At 41.5% G+C, this 19,143-nt stretch overlaps 1 protein-coding gene across 1 annotated transcript in view; it reads left to right on the plus strand.

The window, feature by feature from the left end:
• The window catches only part of LOC135198173 (phosphoribosylformylglycinamidine synthase-like), a 210,516-nt gene that overhangs the window by 137,529 nt on the left and 53,844 nt on the right, over positions 1-19,143 (plus strand). The window contains 4 exon segments of the mRNA XM_064225692.1: positions 5,100-5,280; positions 12,055-12,172; positions 15,524-15,719; positions 15,937-16,137. Coding sequence (XP_064081762.1) covers positions 5,100-5,280; positions 12,055-12,172; positions 15,524-15,719; positions 15,937-16,137 — 696 coding nt within the window.

Consider the following 19,143-nt stretch of genomic DNA (forward strand, 5'->3'; position numbering starts at 1 on the left):
TGGAATGGACTCTCAATGCCAAGGTCTGCTTAGACCTATGGAAGTTTTGCGCAAAGCTGATTGATGATAGACCTCTTTGCAACTTCGTGGAACAACCGCCTTCCGCTGTTCTGCTCTCCAGTCCCGGACCCTCTTGCATGTTCAGTTGACACAATGCTACTAGACTGGTCAGGCCTGGAAGCTTACACCATTCTTCCATTCGGCCTGATAAGACAGGTGCTAAACAAAGTGTCATTTCATGAAAAAGTTTCATTGACACTAGTCGCTCCGTTCTGGCCATGGAAGGAATGGTTCCCAGATCTCCTCGACTTACTTGTAGATTTCCCCAGGCTTCGTCCGTTAAGGAGATTTCTACTCAAGCAACTGCACTTCGCAAGATTCCATCAAGGATTATCTGCTCTGGCGCTGACAGGATTCAAACTGTCAGGAGTCTCGTCAGACTATACCAGTCTAAATGGGGAGTGTTTTGAAGATGGTGTAAACAAACTAAAGTCTCTTCTTCTTAGACATCTGTGAACGAAATAGTGGAATTCCTTCTCTTCTTAACCCTTAAACGCCTACTGGACGTATTTTACGTCAACATTTTTTGTCTCTCGGGTGCCGACTGGACGTATTTTACGTTGACATACAAAAGTTTTTTTTAAAAATTCGCGTAAAAATACTTTTAGGCCTACCAGCCAAAAACTCTTGAATCACGCGCCTTGGGGGATGCTGAGAGTTCACGGATCAAGGTGTTGTTTTGTTTACAATCTTTACGCAGGCGCGCAAGCGCGAATTTCTTTCTTGCCGCACTAAAAAGTATCTGTGACACATCTCGTTAATTATTTCGTCACTTTGACATAATTTTTGTACTATTTTAAATTAGCCGTAACATGAAGTATTATATATAAAAATGTGCGCATTTTTATGTAGAATACAACAAAAAAATACTCATGATTGTAGCTTTTATCAGTTTTGAGATATTTTCATATAAATAATGATAAATGCCAAAATTTCAACCTTCGGTCAACTTTGACTCTACTGAAATGGTCGAAAAATGCAATTATAAGCTAAAACTCTTATATGTTAGTAATATTCAATCATTTACCTTAATTTTGCAACTAATTGGAAGTCTCTAGCACAATATTTCGATTTATGGTGAATTTATGAAAAAACCTTTTCCTTAAGTCCGCGCGGTAACTCTTCCGAAAAAAATCATACATGCGATTGTGGTAATGTTTGCACCATTTTAAATTAGCTGATACATAAAGTTTTATATATGAAAATTTGTGCAATTTCATGCACAATACAACTAAAAACAACCCATGGTTGTAGCTTTTACCAATTTTGAAATATTTTCATATAAAAAATGATAAGTGACAAATTTTCAACCTTCGGTCAACTTTGACTCTACCAAAATGGTCGAAAAACGCAATTGTAAGCTAAAACGCTTATATTCTAGTAATATTCAAGCATTTACCTTCATTTTGCAACAAATTGGAAGTCTCTAGCACAATATTTTGATTTATGGTGAATTTATGAAAAAAATAACATATTCTTTACGTCCGAGTGGTAACTCTTCCGAAAAAATCATACGTGCGATTGTGGTAATGTTTGCACTATTTTAAATTAGCAGTTACATAAAGTTTTATATATGAAAATGTGCGCAATTTCATGTAGAATACAACTAAAAATAATTGAAGGTTGTAGCTTTTCTCATTTTTGAAATATTTGCACATAAATCATGATAAATAGAAAAAAAACCACGTTCGGTCAACTTTGACTCTACCGAAATGGTCGAAAAACGCAATTGTAAGCTAAAACTCTTACAGTCTAGTAATATTCAATCATTTATCTTCATCTTGAAACAAATTCGAAGTCTCTAGCACAATATTTAGATTTATGGTGAATTTAAAAAATTTCATAGAGTTTTATATATGAAAATGTGCGCAATTTTATGTAGAATAAAACAAAAAATATTTGAAGGTTGTATCTTTTCTTATTTCCGAAATAATTGCATATAAAAAATATATATAAAAATATTCGACATTCGGTCAACTTTAACTCGTCAGATATGGTCGAAAACTGCATTTGTAAGCTAATACTTTTACAGTATTGTAATATTCAATCATTTGTCTTCATTTTGAAAGAAATTGGAAGTCTCTAGGACAATATTTAGATTTATGGTGAATTTTTGAAAAAAATATTTGTTTACGTCCGCCCGTTACGAATTCATGCATTATTTTGTGATAATATTTTATCTGTGTTGCTTTTATCGTTTTACAATGTGTTATATACCAAAATGATCGCAATTTAGTGTAAATTACAACAAAAAAAAGGTAACTTGTTACCTTTAACCGTTTTGCGCACAGTGCGATTTGAATACAATTATATATGAAATTTCGTTTTTGCGCTATCATATATCGCATTATTTATTTATGATAATGATATTTTTTTCATTTCTGATGGTTGCATACTAAACTTCAGCCAATGACAAAAAAAGGAGCCAAAAATGAACTCTTAATCTTGAAAACTAAGCGCACTGTGATATTTTGAAAAAAACATTTTTTCCGCTTCCGCGCTCACTCTGAACCACCTCCGGCACACGGGAGACATTTTTTTTTACCGCTTCGGCATTTAAGGGTTAAGGGACATTAAGTGGATACAGAGCGATGCTGGCTTCAGTTTTTAAACACAGAGGATTAGACCTCTCCATAAATAGTGATCTTTCAGATTTAATCAAATCATTCAAGACTTCTAAATTGTCAAAGGACTCGATAGCATGGAACCTTGATAAAGTACTTAAATGTCTTTTGGGCCCTCCCTTTGAGCTGTTACTTTCTTCGTCTATGAGGAACCTCACCAAGAAGACACTATTTTTAGTTGCATTAGCATCAGCTAGACAAGTTAGTGAGCTACATGCGATGGAAAAAAAGGTTGGATTTTCTCAAGGCGATCCAGTTTGCTCCGTGGAGCTCAATTTTCTCGCCAAAACCGAGAACCCATCTAATCCTTGGCCACGTAACTTCGTCCACAAAAACCTGAGATTTGCTAGGCCAGGAAGAAGAAGAAAGATGTGTCTCATGCAGGCATTAAGATATTAACTCCGCAGAATGGAGAAAATTAGAGGTCAGTCAAATCATTTGTGTTGCTCAGTTAGGAACCCCTCTCACTCTCTCTCAAAAAATGCTATCTCCTTATTTCTGAGAGAATTAATTGTCGAAGCACACACTCAAGCTAACAATGCAATGTTTCCTTTACTGAGGGTGAAAGCGCACAAAGATCCAGCGGTAGCGACTTCCCTCTTTTTCAACACAACTTGTTGCTATGCGCTATCCTTCAAAGTACCTTTTGGAGGTCTAAATCCATCTTCGCTACGCATTACTTGAAAGAAATTGAACAGTGTTTGAAGATTGTAAGTCTCTTGGTCCACTTTCGGTAGCTGGCATGGTGTTGCGGGAAAAGACATAGAGGGTTGCTCCCTCTGTTATTTTTTGCCTTGTATCAAGGTTGACGAGTTAAAGGGAAGCCTGGGGGTACAATGTACCTGGAGTACTCACCAGTTTATTTTGTTTTAAGTTTGGTGGGTAAAGGTTTTTAATTCGATGTAAGTGACAGTTGTTTTTTATGTTTTCTTGTTGGTTATTTCTGGTCTCAGCCCAGGGCAAGGGCAATATTTGGTTGTATTTCGTTGAGTCAGCAGTGAACACCATACTACGGAGATATTCCACTCCATGTAGAGGCACTCACTGGTCATACTCCAAGCCTTCTACTACGTAAAATGAGCATTGACCAGAGGCAGTATTCTCCTGCAGTAGCTCTCTTACAAGGTAAGGTACAACAGGCACTAACAGGACTTTTGGGTCTTTTTTCAAGAATCATATGGTATTTTTTAATTAAGCTTACATCCACAGTCCCCCATCCTTGCAATGGGTAATCAGCTGTATAATTGTTCGGTAAGACACTGCAATAAAAATTGAATTTTTATAATAAAATGAAATTTTATTGCATACTTACCGAACAATTATTAATTAAAGCCCTCCCTCCTCCCCACAGGTGGATGGCTGGGCAGAAGAAATTTGTTACCTGGGCAGTTGTACCTGTAGCTCCCTCTAGTGGAAGGAGATGACATCACCTACATCTGCGATGGCGGCGCCATAGCAGAAGTTTTGAATCTATTATTTGCCATTCGTAGGGAACCTACAGCTGTATAATTGCTCAGTAAGTATGCAATAAAATTTCATTTTATTATAAAAATGCCATTTTTATGATTAAATTGATAAAAAACCCCAGGAATTTGTGGATATTTCTCATAGAAAAATACCACAAATAGGCAAAGTTACCGCAAATAATGGGGGGAAATGTTCCAGAGAGAAATTCGCAAATGTGTGGGTCCGCGAATCCAGAGGACACGAATACAGGGGGTCCACTGTATACTTGGTAAGTTGCATACATAAAAATGACATTTTTATAATAAAATAAGATTTTACATATACTTACCAAGTACAGTTCCTCGCTGGACGAGTGGTTTTCACGCTCGGCTGCCAATCCAGTGGTCCGAAGTTCGATTCTCGGCTCGGCCAACGCGGAATCAGAAGAATTTATTTCTGGTGATGGAAATTCATTTCTTGATATAGTGTGGTTTGGATCCCACAATAAGCTGTGGGTCCCGATGCTATGTGACCAATTGGTTCCTAGTCACGTATAAATATCTAATCCTTCGGGCCAGCCCTAGGAGAGCTGTTAATCAGCTCAGTGGTCTGGTAAAACTAAGATATACTAAACTTTTTTTTAACATGATCAGAGCCCTCCCTCCTCCCCTCTCATGGATGGTAGGGCATAAACAAATGAAGTTCATGCCGAGTTTGTTCCTCTCTCTCCCGGTAGTGGGTAGGGGGTATCACCTAGCCAAAACAAATATAGCGCTACCATGAATTTCAGAAACTCTAGCTGCCAACGGATAGAAACTATAGCTATGTAACTACTTGGTAAGTATGCATAAAATCTTGTTTTATTATAAAAACGTCATATTGTAATGCAAAGTTATCGAGTAGAAGGTTCTTCAATGTTTGCTGTAATGCAAAGTTAGTTGAGTCATGAGGTTTTTTGTTTTTTTCCAGAGGAGGATATCTTAAGTTTACATGATGTAAGTGATGGTGGACTTATCACATGTCTGGCAGAGATGGGAATCTCAGGGTGGGGAGGATTCACAGTAAATGTTCCTCCAGCACCTGCTCCACCCTCATCATTCAAGGATGATTTACCTCCGATATTATCTGCACTTTTCAGTGAGGAAGTTGGGTAAGGGTATGGCTGTTTTGACTGTTTAAACCTTGACTCTATTCCTTTCAATGTTTTTATTGAAATTATTCTATTTTTGACAGCTCTTTTGATTGATTCAGCTTTGATTTCTTTCTCCTTAACTTTACACTGAATTTTTTTTTGTTTCTCCTGTATAGTTATTTTTGTACATTCAACTTCCCTTGCAGATATATACTTAGCTATAGACTCCGTCGTCCCCGACAGAAATTCGAATTTCGCGGCACACGCTACAGGTAGGTCAGGTGATCTACCGCCCTGCCGCTGGGTGGCAGGAATAGGAACCATTCCCGTTTTCTAATCAGATTTTCTCTGTCGTCGGTTCCGGTAACATCGTTGCTGGTTCCTCCTGATTTTGACTTTCGCTTTTCATCGCCGTTGATCTTCTGGACTGATTATTTGGTGACGTATTGGATCTCTGGCTTGGCATACACTTTTGTGGACTGTTATTTGGATTTGGTTTGGAATTTTTCTTGAAATGTCTGACTCTAGTTATACATTTAGTGTGTGTGTGAATGAGAGTTGTAGTGTGAGGCTACCGAAAGCATCGGTAGATCCTCACACAGTGTGCAAGCAGTGTAGAGGGAATGAATGTTTGATCTCTAACATTTGTGATGAATGCGTAAATTTGAATGAGGAGGAATGGAAGATTCTTAATTCCTACTTAAGGAAATTGGAGAGGGATAAAGCTAGGAAAGCTTCTTCCAAAAGTTTGAGTATGTCTTGCTCTAACGAGCCAGTTAGTAGTTTAGCACCTAACTCTCAAGTAATTGCTGCTTCCTCCCATACAGCATTACCAACTTCTCCTTTATCAGATTCTGCAAATTCAGTATCGGAGATTGCAGATTATAAGGCTGCTCTCATGAGGATGGAACATAAAATGAAAGCGTTAGAAGGTAAGCAAAGTGCAGTGAAAAGTGTCCCCAGTGCAGTGGAGGGTGCGTCTGATCGGCTCTGTCTCGCTCCCAGGCCTAGACCTCTTCCAAGCTCCCAGGCCCAGAGGAGAAGGAATGTCGAAAGCCGTATGGAGGTTATGGAGAATCCCCACCGATCAGGCGTCCCCTCGGCAGGATCTGTGGCCACCCGGACTGCCAAGGATAGCCATTGGAAAGGCATCCTAAAACTAGTGTTTCTCATCTTCCGATTCGTCATCAAAACGTGGGTGGAGTTCGAACGATCTATCGAGACCGACCAAAAGAAGTTGGAAGTCTCCTGCTTTGGACTCGAATCCGGAACGTTTTCCAGAGGACTTGCCATCTGAGAAAAAGAGAGCCAAGAAAGCCTGTACTATGTCTTCTTTCGGGTTGGAATCTCCTTCATCATCTAAAGCTCCTTCCCCTCATTCTGATAAGGAGGAGGAAGATTCAGCGACGAAGATTCTCATGAAGATGCAAGAGCAAATCTCGTCTTTGGTAGGAGTACTAAAGAAGGACCCTCCTAGGAGAAAAGACTGTTTCCTTCCGATCAAGAGATCCCGTCCGGCGGACGTGCGGGAAGCGTCAGATTCGTAGAGCGCAGATGAATATGGCCCGATACGGACAGTGCCAACCAGGCTCCAGGTGCCAGCCAGGCGCGAGGCTCCTGCCAGGCGCCAGGCGCCAGATCTCCAGCTTCATCGGATATTGAGATAGAGGTTAACCAGGAGTCTCCTCTTTATGACTTTTCACAGGAGCATCTTTCGCCTGACGGACGCAAGATGTCGCACAGGCGGCCGTCGCCCTTGTCAGGATGGCGCTGGGACTGTGGGAAGTTTTTCGCAAGCACAGCCTTCTCCGGACAGGGACGAGAGATGTCGAACAGGCAGCCATCGTCCTTGTCAGGATGGCTCTGATGTGGATAGGAGCGTTTTGCAGAATCAGCCTTCGCCTGACAGGGACTCAAGATGTCGCACAGGCGGCCGTAGCCCTTGTCAGGATGGGGCTGGTACTGCTAAAAGCCCTTCACCTTGCGGAAGAAGGCGCTCTCCTCCGGTGGCTCACTCTTCTCCCAACATAACTGGATAAGAGATGGAAGATATTTCTGATTCGGAAGCCAATAAAGGTGCAGGTCTCTCAGATTATAAGACCTTAGCGGCCCTTTTATTGCAAGAATTTGGCGATTCTCTGAGTCCTGCCGCCCCTCCTTCTCCTCGGTCATTGTTCACCAGTACGAGGACGTCAAAATCATCCTCCTTCTTGAAGATGCGGCCAACCATTTCCATGAAGAGAGCTTTACAATCATTTGGAAATTGGCTCAAATCTAAGGAGGAAGTGGGAAAAACTGTCTTCACTTGCCCCCCTTCCAGGCTTTCTGGGAGGAGAGGCATTTGGTATGAGACAGGAGAAGCAATGGGACTCGCTCTCCCTCCTTCGGTGGACGCAGACTTCTCCACACTGGTAGACTCGTCGAGAAGACATTCGCTTGCATCTGCTAGGACTACTTGGGGAATGTCGGAAATGGACCATCTCCTCAAGGGATTATTCCATGTCTTGGAAGTTTTTAACTTTCTAGACTGGTCCCTTGGGGCTTTGGCCAAGAAGACACAGGACCCTGACTTCTTAAGCCTCGAAGTCTTACACAGTGTATTGGCTTGCATGGACAAGGCAGTCCAAGATGGATCGGGGGAAGTGGCATCCCTCTTCGGAGCAGGAATCCTTAAGAAGAGGGCTGTATTGAGCTCCTTCTTGACGAAAGCTGTCTCGCCCGTTCAGAGGTCGTCTCTTCTGTACGCACCTCTTTCAAAACAGCTTTTCCCTTCTCAGTTAGTGAGAGATGTTTCTCACTCACTTACTGAGAAGGCGACTCAAGATCTGTTAGTGCAATCAGCAAAGAAGACAAGACCAGCCGTTCCTGTTGTGAAGAAGGAGTCACGGTACCCTCAGCCGCCCTTTCGAGGGAGTTCATTGGGTCGATCCTCTAGAAAGAGAGGAACAGAGAAAAGAGGAAGGTCTTCTTCTTTCAGACCAGTTAAGAAGACAAAATGATGTACCAGTCCTCCAAACACCGGTAGGGGCCAGACCTCTGAAGTTTTCAGAGGCATGGGCCGTGAGACAAGCAGACTCTTGGTCTCTTTCAATAGTGAAGAAAGGATATCTCATCCCCTTCAGAGACAGACCTCCCTTGACATCAACCCCAAGAGAGCTGTCTGCGAAGTACAAAGACCCTGCCAAGAGGGAATCCCTGTTACATCTTGTACATCAGATGTTGGAAAAGGAGGCCATCGAACTAGTGCAGGATCCGCACTCCCAGGGCTATTACAATCGACTTTTTCTCGTTCCGAAAGCCTCGGGGGAGGGGTGGAGGCCTGTGCTGGATGTGAGCGCATTGAACCGTTTCGTAGAGAAGACAAAGTTCTCTATGGAAACTTCCAACTTGGTTCTTGCGGCTCTGCGTCCAGGAGATTGGATGGTCTCCCTCGACCTGCAGGACGCATATTTTCACATTCCCCTGCATCCTGCGTCGAGGAAATACCTTCGATTCATGGTACAGGGCAGGATTTTCCAGTTCAGGGCTTTGTGCTTCGGCCTCTCGACGGCTCCTCAAGTGTTTACGGGCCTGATGAGGAATGTAGCACAATGGCTACATCTGAAGGGGGTGAGCATATCACTTTACTTAGACGATTGGCTCATAAGGGCAAGATCGAAACAACAGTGTTTGGAGGACCTGGAAACAACTCTGGATCTTGTAAGATCTCTCGGATTCGCTTGTGAACCTCGAGAAGTCTCAGATGATCCCCAGCCAGAACAGTGTTTATCTGGGGATTCAGATGGATTCTCGGGGTTTTTGAGCGTTTCCGTCACAAGAAAGAATTGCTCGAGGCTTGGAAAAAGTCTCAGCCTTCCTAGAGAAAGAACGAAGCTCAGCGAGGGAATGGCTCAGTCTCCTAGGCACCCTTTCATCGCTGGAGCAGTTCGTTTCTCTGGGGAGGCTGCACATGAGACCACTGCAGTTCTACCTGAAGAAAATGTGGAACCGGAAGGCAGGAGAACTTGCGGATTCTTTTCCCCTGCAACCAGAGATCAAGTCCCACTTGCAGTGGTGGTTAAACCCTCTAAGGAGGAACGAAGGAGTGTCCTTGCCGCTTCGGAACCCTCTCCTAGTGTTGTTTTCTGATGCCTCGGAGACAGGGTGGGGAGCAACACTAGGAACGAAGGAAGTGTCAGGCACCTGGACAAGAGAACAGGTGTCCTGGCACATCAATGCGAAGGAACTTCTAGCCATCCATTTAGCTCTAAAGCACTTCGAAGCAGACGTCAGAGGCGTGGTAGTCCAGGTCAACTCGGACAATACCACGGCTCTGGCGTACATCAGGAAGCAGGGAGGGACTCACTCTTTCTCCCTTTACGAGATAGCAAGAGCTCTGTTGATCTGGGCAGAGGAACGAGGCATAATACTCCTAACAAGATTTGTGTAAGGAGGGAAGAATATAAGAGCAGACCGACTAAGCAGGAAGAACCAGGTCCTTCCTACAGAATGGACTCTCCACTCCGAAGTCTGCCAGAAACTTTGGTCTCTCTGGGGGAAACCTCAGATAGACCTGTTTGCCACGTTCCTCTCCAGAAGGATGGAAAACTTCTGCTCGTTAGGGGAGGATCCCAGAGCCATAGCGATCGATGCCCTTCTCATGGATTGGTCGGGCATAGATGCTTACGCCTTTCCCCCATTCAAGCTGCTGGGAGAAGTGTTAAGGAAGTTTGTGTCCTCGAAAGGGACGAGAATGACACTCATCGCTCCCTTTTGGCCCGCTCGAGACTGGTTCACAGAGGTACTGGAATGGACGGTGGACTTCCCCAGATCTCTTCCCGAAAGGACAGATCTGCTCAAACAACCCCACTTCGAGAGGTTTCACAAAAACCTCCCCGCTCTCTCCCTGACTGCCTTTCGACTATCGAAAGACTTGTCAGAGCGAGAGGCTTTTCTCGGAAAGCTGCGAGAGCGATTACCAGAGCCCGCAGGTTCTCTACCATGTGGATCTACCAATCGAAGTGGGAAGTCTTCCGTAGATGGTGTAGGTCGAAGAAGCTGTCCTCCTCCAATACCTCTGTGACCGACATTGCTGATTTTCTTCTATACCTGAGAGAAGAATCTCATTTGGCAGTTTCCACAATAAAAGGATACAGAAGCATGCTATCTGCTGTATTCAGGAATAGGGGCCTGAACATAGAGGAAAACAAAGATATTCATGACCTTATACAGTCCTTTGAGACCTCCAAGACCAAATCTTCTCTTCCTCCTAGCTGGAATCTAGATGTGGTTCTAAAGTTCCTCACATTTGATAAGTTCGAGCCCCCTCATCAAGCATCGTTCAGGGACATCACGAGAAAATGCATTTTTCTCTTGGCTCTCACAACTGCCAAGAGAGTCGGTGAGCTACAAGCATTAGACTCACGTGTGGGTTTTAAAGGAGACACTGCAGTTGTCTCTTTCCAACCTCTGTTTCTAGCTAAAAACGAGAACCCTTCTAGACCTTGGCCCAGAAGTTTTGAGGTTAAAGGACTTTCTCCTCTTGTTGGGAGGGAATTAGAAAGGTCTCTCTGTCCAGTTAAAACTTTAAAATTTTATCTTCAAAAGAAGAAGCAACTGCAGGGTTGCAATCAGAGTCTCTGGTGTGCGGTAAAGGACCCTAAGAGACCCATGTCGAAAAACGCACTAGCGTTTTTTGTCAGAGATGTGATTACGGAAGCACACATGAAATGCCAAGGTGAATCCTTTGAAATGCTAAGGGTGAAAGCGCATGAGGTACGTGCAGTTGCAACATCGCTATCTTTCAACAAAAATATGTCGATGAAAGATATCTTAGCAGCGACGTACTGGAGATGCAACTCGGTGTTTGCTTCCCATTACTTAAAAGATGTGAGAGTGACATACGAGAAATGCTTCTCTCTGGGTCCTTATGTATCAGCGGATACCGTGCTGGGAAAAGGAGATAAGACTGATCCTTAAAATTTTTTGTTTTGTGTTAGTTTCAATTAGGAAAATTTGGTGTTGAGATTTTAGGGTTGCTTGAAAGGTGGTTGGGGATAACTCCTTTCAATCTTATTACTAACCCTCGTGTTAGGATTAGATGATCGGGATCGGTGTTGTACTCCTTGATTATGCCATTAGGCAAGGTGTGTTGTCATGTAAGTGGATAAGACCCCATTGACAAATGCCATCAGGCTCTGTCGAGTAAGTGGATAAGACCCCATCGACAGACCCACAAGAACCCTTAGCCATAGCTCACATCCTCGCTGAGGCTCTTGAGGCTAAGCAGACTCCTAAGTAGACTCCTAAGCAGTAGCTATGAAGTCTTCAGCCTAAACAGGTAGGAACCAAGGTTTTATATATGTTACCTACAACGGATGTTGTCTTCCTATCTATTTCAGTAGTTAGCTGTCTCGTACCCACCACCAAGGGTGCCAATCAGCTAAGTATATATCTGACAAGGAAGTTGAATGTACAAAAATGATATTGTTATTGTACAATAAAGTTTTGTACATACTTACCTGGCAGATATATACTTAGCTATAGACTCCGTCGTCCCCGACAGAAATTCGAATTTTGCGGCACACGCTACAGGTAGGTCAGGTGATCTACCGCCCTGCTGCTGGGTGGCAGGAATAGGAACCATTCCCGTTTTCTAATCAGATTTTCTCTTCCACTTGTCTCCTGAGGGGAGGCTGGGTGGGCCATTTAATCGTATATATCTGCCAGGTAAGTATGTACAAAACTTTATTGTACAATAACAATATCATTTTTTATTAGATGGGACTTTGATTGCCATGTCTTTCTTTTCAGGTGGGTGATGGAAATACATTCCGATAAAGTAGAAAAAGTAGTCCAGAGATTCCATTGTGCTGGAGTTCCAGGTACCTGTCCAATTGGTGTAACCACTGAAGGTGGACCTGAGGCACAGGTACTGTATGCTAAAAGTGGCGTAATGAAGTAGTTACTGAGTTACTGATAATAAACTACACTAATGTCACTGCCTTAAGAATGTTTTCAGCAATTATCAGAACCTGACATCACAAATATTACTGAGGATACTTAAGAAAATTTTCATAATTTTCTAGGATAAATTTTTCATAATTTCCTAGAATTTCTTAATATACAGCTTTCAGAAGTACATGAAATCCATACTATATGTAATGAGCTTATTCAATTACTAGCGAGATGTGCTAAACCCAGTGATGACTATCATTTTGCATGAACATCCTAGGTACCAGTCCACATTGCTACAAGCATAGAGGATATAGAAACCAAGTACGTATAAAACTTGCCCACTATGGGAAAGCTTACTAATCTGGGCTAGTTAACATGTCCTTGGGTCCAAAAGAGACAAGTTAAACACTACAAAGTTCCTTTTCATTGAGGTTGCAAGTTGTGTATAATTTCCTAAGTAGTTCCTAAGACACTTCAGAGCTATTTTGCAAGGAACTAGTATACTAATCTCAGAAGCAATTGAATTTCACTGCTCTGTCTATGGAAGTATTCTCAGAACAGTTTGGCCTCTCAAGCTTGATTCTGCTTTAGCTTTTCAAGTGACCTAATTATTACTTCAACTTTTAAAGTTACTTATTATCAATTCAACTGGCTTTCCATTATTGCTGGAGCAAGCCTTTCATAATTTTATCATATTACTGGTTAGTAGAACTCCTATGCAACTAAAGGTGTGTCTCCAAGCCAAGTGTACAACTCCATCCCATGTACAGAATTCGGTGTCCTCAGCTAGCCAATTACTAGCTAAAAGTGACTGTCAAGTTTCTTAGAAGGGACACCCATATAGCTGTAACCTTCATATATAAAAAAAGCTGGTTGGACATAAAATACAAGCACACATCCTGCATGATCCATTGAACAGTAGATCACTTATGCGATCTTAAATTTTCCCAATGAAAATATCTATACAGTATACAGTCCTCTACAATCACTTATGTGATCAGTCTGTGGTTTTTAAAATTTACAACACTGATTACCACCTCCAAAACAAAAGATTATTATACTATAATTGTTAGGAAGTCCGTGATCCCTGTATTGGGAGACACTCATTGACGAAGACTGTAGATGTCTTGTCAGTCTAGAAATGCAACATTGTATAGTACGTACATGTAATTACTTACTACCCTCATTGTAAGGCATACCATTTGAAGCTGTATTTTATGAAATATGCCACATAATTGTGGTGTAATCATGTCAACACTGTAATATACACTACTGGTACAATCATGTGATGACTATAATGCACAATAAAAAATGCTATAACTCCCTCAGAGGAGGATTAATTCTTCATTACGTAATTCCGGGTTACTAGTGGTGAGGATTATAGCTACTATATTAAACTCATATTGTAATGCTACTGGTATATGACTAATCATCTTACAATACATTTTAAAGGACTGTAACCCAACCCAGTCATATGATGAAGAATGTTGTATCTCTCTTTTCCTAGATGACCATGCCCATGTGTTGGTTGACCCTACTAAGATAGATATTGTTGGGTGAGGTAATTTGATTATAATGCTGAACTGACCATACATATATTATTTTGATCTTTGAAGGTAGTGGTGTTGGTCATTCATTTTTAACCTAGCCAATGAATACCATACAAAAAGGTAGATGGATAGGTAGCTGAAAGAAAGTGTCTTCTAGGTTTATGGATGCCATGAAACTTCATGTTACTGATGGATCTCTCTTCACTGGTCACTGAAGGTATATTTTGTCTTCTTGTGACAGCCTTTGCTCATAGACGTGTGTCCCCTCTGCCAAGAGACTGCATTGCTGTATGGAGCAGCACTGATTCCGTGAATCATGATACAAGTGCATCAAATAACACAAGCTCATCTTAGGTCATATGCGCCCGTGTCACTTAGCTATGATACCTTACCTAGATTATTGTATCATGCCATGCATACATGTTCAAGGTCAAGAGTTCTTGGTTGTCACTTACAAGGGTCTGTTGACTGCTGAAGGACACCAGTATCCTGTAGATTGCACATAGTTAAAATAAGTAAATGAAAAGTATCCTAAAAAAACATACAGTGGAACCCCCTTTTTCAGGGGGGATGTGTGCAGACCCCCCTGTAAATAGCTAAAATCCACTAATACTTAAAACCCTTTAACAACACTTAAAACTGTGTAATTTGATAGTTATAAAAAACTCTAAAAATGCTTATATGTACCCGAGTATTTTAATAGTTTTACTATTACAAAAAGTGTATTTAGTCATGCAAATTATAAAAATAGAGTAATTAGTGAATATTTCTCAGTTGAAAATACTGCAAATAGGCAAATTTTTTGTGAATAATGTGTATACTATATGTTCCACAGAGAAATCTGCAAATAGGCGAGTCTGCGAATTGTGAGCCCGCAAATAGTGCGGGTTGACTGTAGTTTTAAAAATTCATTTCACCATCTGTAATGGCAGATTATGGTAGATGAGTTAAAGGATGTAGTGACTTAGGTGTTGCATATAAGTATTACTCTCCTCAAACAACCTAGTCTTTAAGGAAACTTTATTAGCTGACAAAGGAAACACTGCATTATGATGAAAGGGTTTACAGGTAAATCGTAATATGTAATACATATCATAATCAAATATATCTGTGTAATGTTCATAAGGTACTTATACAAATAGTAATCTGCAAAATATTTTCAGGCTTTGAAACATTGAATGTTTTCCTTATTTGTAATACATAATATGTTTTGTGTCGAAATTTAACAGTTTGCTGTTATGTCAACTTCAGATATGCTTGTATGTAAAATAATTACCATCAATAAACTAGAAAAATATATACTATATGTATATATATACAGGCAGTCCCCAGCTTACAGGGGTTCCATTCCTGTGAGGGAGCTGTAAGCCAAAAATTGCCTAAACTCAAATCATCATAATCATAATGGGAATAAATAACACTTACAACACTGTTACAGTGCCGTACGGCAGGCAACAGTACAGTACCGTAAATCCACTTATGGTGCCGAAAAATTGTGGTTAACAGCACCATGAGGGATGCGTTGTAAGTCCAGAATGACGTAACCCGAACCTGACGTAACCCGTGGACTGCCTGTATATAAATGGTTGCTGAAGGCCTTATAATGCTTCAAGCTAATATTAAAAAACATAATTGCATCTGAAAATGCCAAAGCAGAGGTATTTTTCTCAATAAACTGCCAATGTATTCCCATACTCTGCTGCAATACTGGGTCATAAAAATATTTAATGTTTATCATTATACTCATATTTTGCTTCATTCCCTTAACTTCTCAGATACAAATTCTCGTGGATGGAGTAGAAGTTGTAAATTCTACAGTTCTAGAGCTAACCAAAATGTGGGAGAAAACTAGCTTTTTGTTGGAACAACACCAGACGATTCCAGACTGTGCAGAGTCAGAGCACAAAAGTTTCTCCAAAAGAAAGCATGTTGGCTATTATGTACCATTTTCATACAAGGATTTTGTTATTGGTTAGTACTGTGGTCTTCATTTTAAAGTCATATTAATGCTGCAACATTTCTCCAATAGGAATTGTGCAGAATTATAACCTCTCATCATAAACACATGAACAATGTTCCAGTATAATCAGTTATACTTTTACTGTATCTATGTACGTAAGATTATTTCTGATTCAACAATTATGCATTTCACAGTAAAAGTACACTGTACTTGAAAAATCTATTGCAGGTGTCATGAAAAGCCCTATAACTGAAGTTCGAGTTGCTGTTATTAGAGAGGAAGGCTCTAATGGAGACAGAGAAATGGCAGCAGCACTTATGCACTCTGGATTTATGGTGTATGATGTCACCATGACAGATATATTTGCTGGTCGTGTGAGCCTGAATGACTTTAAGGGAATAATATTCCCAGGAGGATTTAGCTATGCAGGTAATTTTCTTATCAAATATATATTACTATGAATTAATTCTTTAAATGTTAAGGTTTGTATAAAAATTATTATTGTAATGTTCCATAGTTTCTTTACATTTCCCATAGGGGTCATTACAGCTTAAGCTGTCCTAAGTTTTAAATCTCATCTGAATAGGATTTGGTAAAATTTTACTTTAACCCATTATCACATTTTGGACTAGAAAATATAATTTTCATGTTTTAATGTGGGCTTGGAACATTTCTGATATTTGCTTCTTTTGCTGTAAAGTTTTATGTTCATACCAGCACCACTCCCATGAGCGCCATGTTCAGTACCAGCCACAGTGAACAGTAAAACAAAAAGATTGCAAATATCCCAGTATGTAATAGTAAATTTGCAATACACATGAATATGCCTTTCATTCTAATGATGTCAAGAAGACTTCAGATCGCAGCATATAAACTCCAATATTAGATAATAGTTTAAAATAAAATAATACCCAAGATTCTTATGTTGAAATAAAGGAATTACTCATTAATTCTCATTTCTGCCATTTTCTACGGCAGACAACTATGCTTAATTTCTAGAAACAAGCAATACTGAGGTATGTATTAGTACGTATTGTATTTTCAAAGAGTTATCCGATATGAGGTAGGAAAAAGTATTTTATAGAGTGGAACCTTGGTTTTTGTTTGTAATCCATTCTAAAATGTCTCACAAAGTCTGAAATGTACGGAATCAGAGACAATAATTCCCATAAGGAATAATGTAACTCAAATTAATGCATTTCAGACTCTTAAGCTAAAAATATTCTTAAAAATACATTTTATAGAGACTGGATGAGGGGAAGAAAAACCCTCCCAAGAAGGACAAGTAGAAACTCTGCGATATGCCATCTTCTTGTAAAACACCCTCCATTGCGGCTTAGACCAGGAACAACATTCTGGGCAGGGATTAGTAATGGTACAATAATTAGCTCAGCACCCACTGCAAGTCGAATGAGGATATTTGATCGTAGAAGCCAAAAACCTGGAGCTCAGGAATCTCTGAACACCCGGGCACATTGCTTTGACATGGCCATGAAGACTCTGAGGACTCCATTACAAAAGCCCAACACACACACATCAAACACGCTGAAAAAGAAGGGAAACATGGGCACAAATCAACCGGCTTGGAAGGAGAGCAAAAGGCGTAAGCGTCTACTCTCCAAGGCCGTTAAAGAAAGACTGAAGCATCACGGGATACGGTGCATGTTCGTTGACCAGCTACCCCCTTGTATGTACAGGATTTGCCATATCTTACAGATTCCTTGCTATACAAACTTTGATTTTTTTAACCGATTACCAGTAGGCGTTAAGATATATCCTATTTCTGGGCTCAGCTCGTGTCACTGCGCGAAATATCCTTTAATCTATTATTTCTAGGGTAAATGTACTAACACATACCAGAGAATAAATAAAATAAAGAAAAAGGTCAGTATAACTGACTCGCTCACCTCCAAAAGGAGGGTGTCGGTATGAACACTAGGCGAGTGAGACCACTACCACGAGCCAAATGCCAATAGAAATCTCCCACTACAAAAACCCTCCAAGAGGAGAGCCGACCCACAGAGTGAGCAGCTCGTACTACTACTACTCCATCCCATGCTGCCGACTGCTGCGCCTCTAGTGGCCATCCTTTTCAGTTAGCGCACACGAGTCACACGTGCTATTTTTCTCTCTGTGTTTTTTTGTGCCCTTTCGTTGGATTTATCTATAATGGAGCGTGCAGCTATCGCAGCAGCTAAGTTAAGTACTCAGTAATTATGGTTAGTTGGTTTTTTCCGGCCCTGAGACAGTATTTGCCGTTTTTTAGGTATAAATACGTACTCTGGGTCGGAAGCATGGCAGCATTGTTCTGCCTCATGGTGGGTTCGTTCCTGGTCTCCCATACCTAGAACATCCCCTTATCTATGTACGCTCTATATTATTTATCCGTTTTACTTAGGGTACTGTCTACTCAGGTTTGTCATGCATGCATGTCTTTTACCTTATGTAGGCTTCTTCTTTCCAGACCCTAGTCCCGGCTCTTAGTATCGGCCTCTGACTAGCTTTGAGTGGTAGACTTTCCTTCGGGTTAGTCGTACACTCCTGGATTTTTTCTCCTACTATATTGTTTTCTTTCTTTTAATTTTTATTTATTTGTACCATATTTTTTGTATGGTTAGGTTAGTTAGGCGTCTGGCTTAGCCTAGGTCCTGGCTCATTGAGCCTATACTACCGCTCATCAGTTCGGTTGCTTCCCTATAGCATCTCTCTGATCAGTTGGTTTTGGCCCAGTGGGCCTTTATGCTCCTGCTTTTCAGTTCAGTTGCTTCCCGATAGCATCTCTCTGATCAGTTGGTTTGTCCTAGGCTTAGTTGTTTTGTTTTGGTCTTACCGCCTCATGGTCACTACGCGATCACGAGTCAGCCAGACGCCTGCCCAGTCACCTCCCCCCCCTCCCGCTCTTCCATAGAGTCGGGGAGGGTGGGTCGGTCTGCCCATGCTCGCTCCACATACCGAGCCTGCTTCCCTCTCCCCCCAGGCGGAGGGGCCAGGGAGACGGGACAGACCCACCCAGACTGGACCCGACCTCTCCGGCTTCTCGGTCCTGGCCGGGTGGTAATGTGGTGGGGGGTACTGGCCTTTCCCCCCATCCGTTGCTTCCTTGTCGCTCCGTGTTCGCTCGAGCCTGTATGTCTTCTCGCTCTTTCCCACCTTACTAGGGCTCCTTTCATGATCGGAGTCCTGGCATCCAGCGGAAAGATGTTAGTCCACCCAGTAGAGTGGACCGAACATACAGTGGGTCCCTGCTAACCTTACCGTATTGCCGAGTTACTACACTCCGCTACGCACTGGACTTGGTCCGGTTTCGTTTGAGTTTTAGGTTTAAGTGTTATTAGATTAACTATAAGTTTATCTTAAGTACCTTAAACCTTCCCCCCCCCCCCCCTCCCCCCCCCCCCCCCTTTTCCCCCCCTTACGTGTCTTACCGGATCTCTC

Source organism: Macrobrachium nipponense, chromosome 21 (genome assembly GCF_015104395.2).
Source record: "Macrobrachium nipponense isolate FS-2020 chromosome 21, ASM1510439v2, whole genome shotgun sequence".
Classification (NCBI taxonomy): domain Eukaryota; kingdom Metazoa; phylum Arthropoda; class Malacostraca; order Decapoda; family Palaemonidae; genus Macrobrachium; species Macrobrachium nipponense.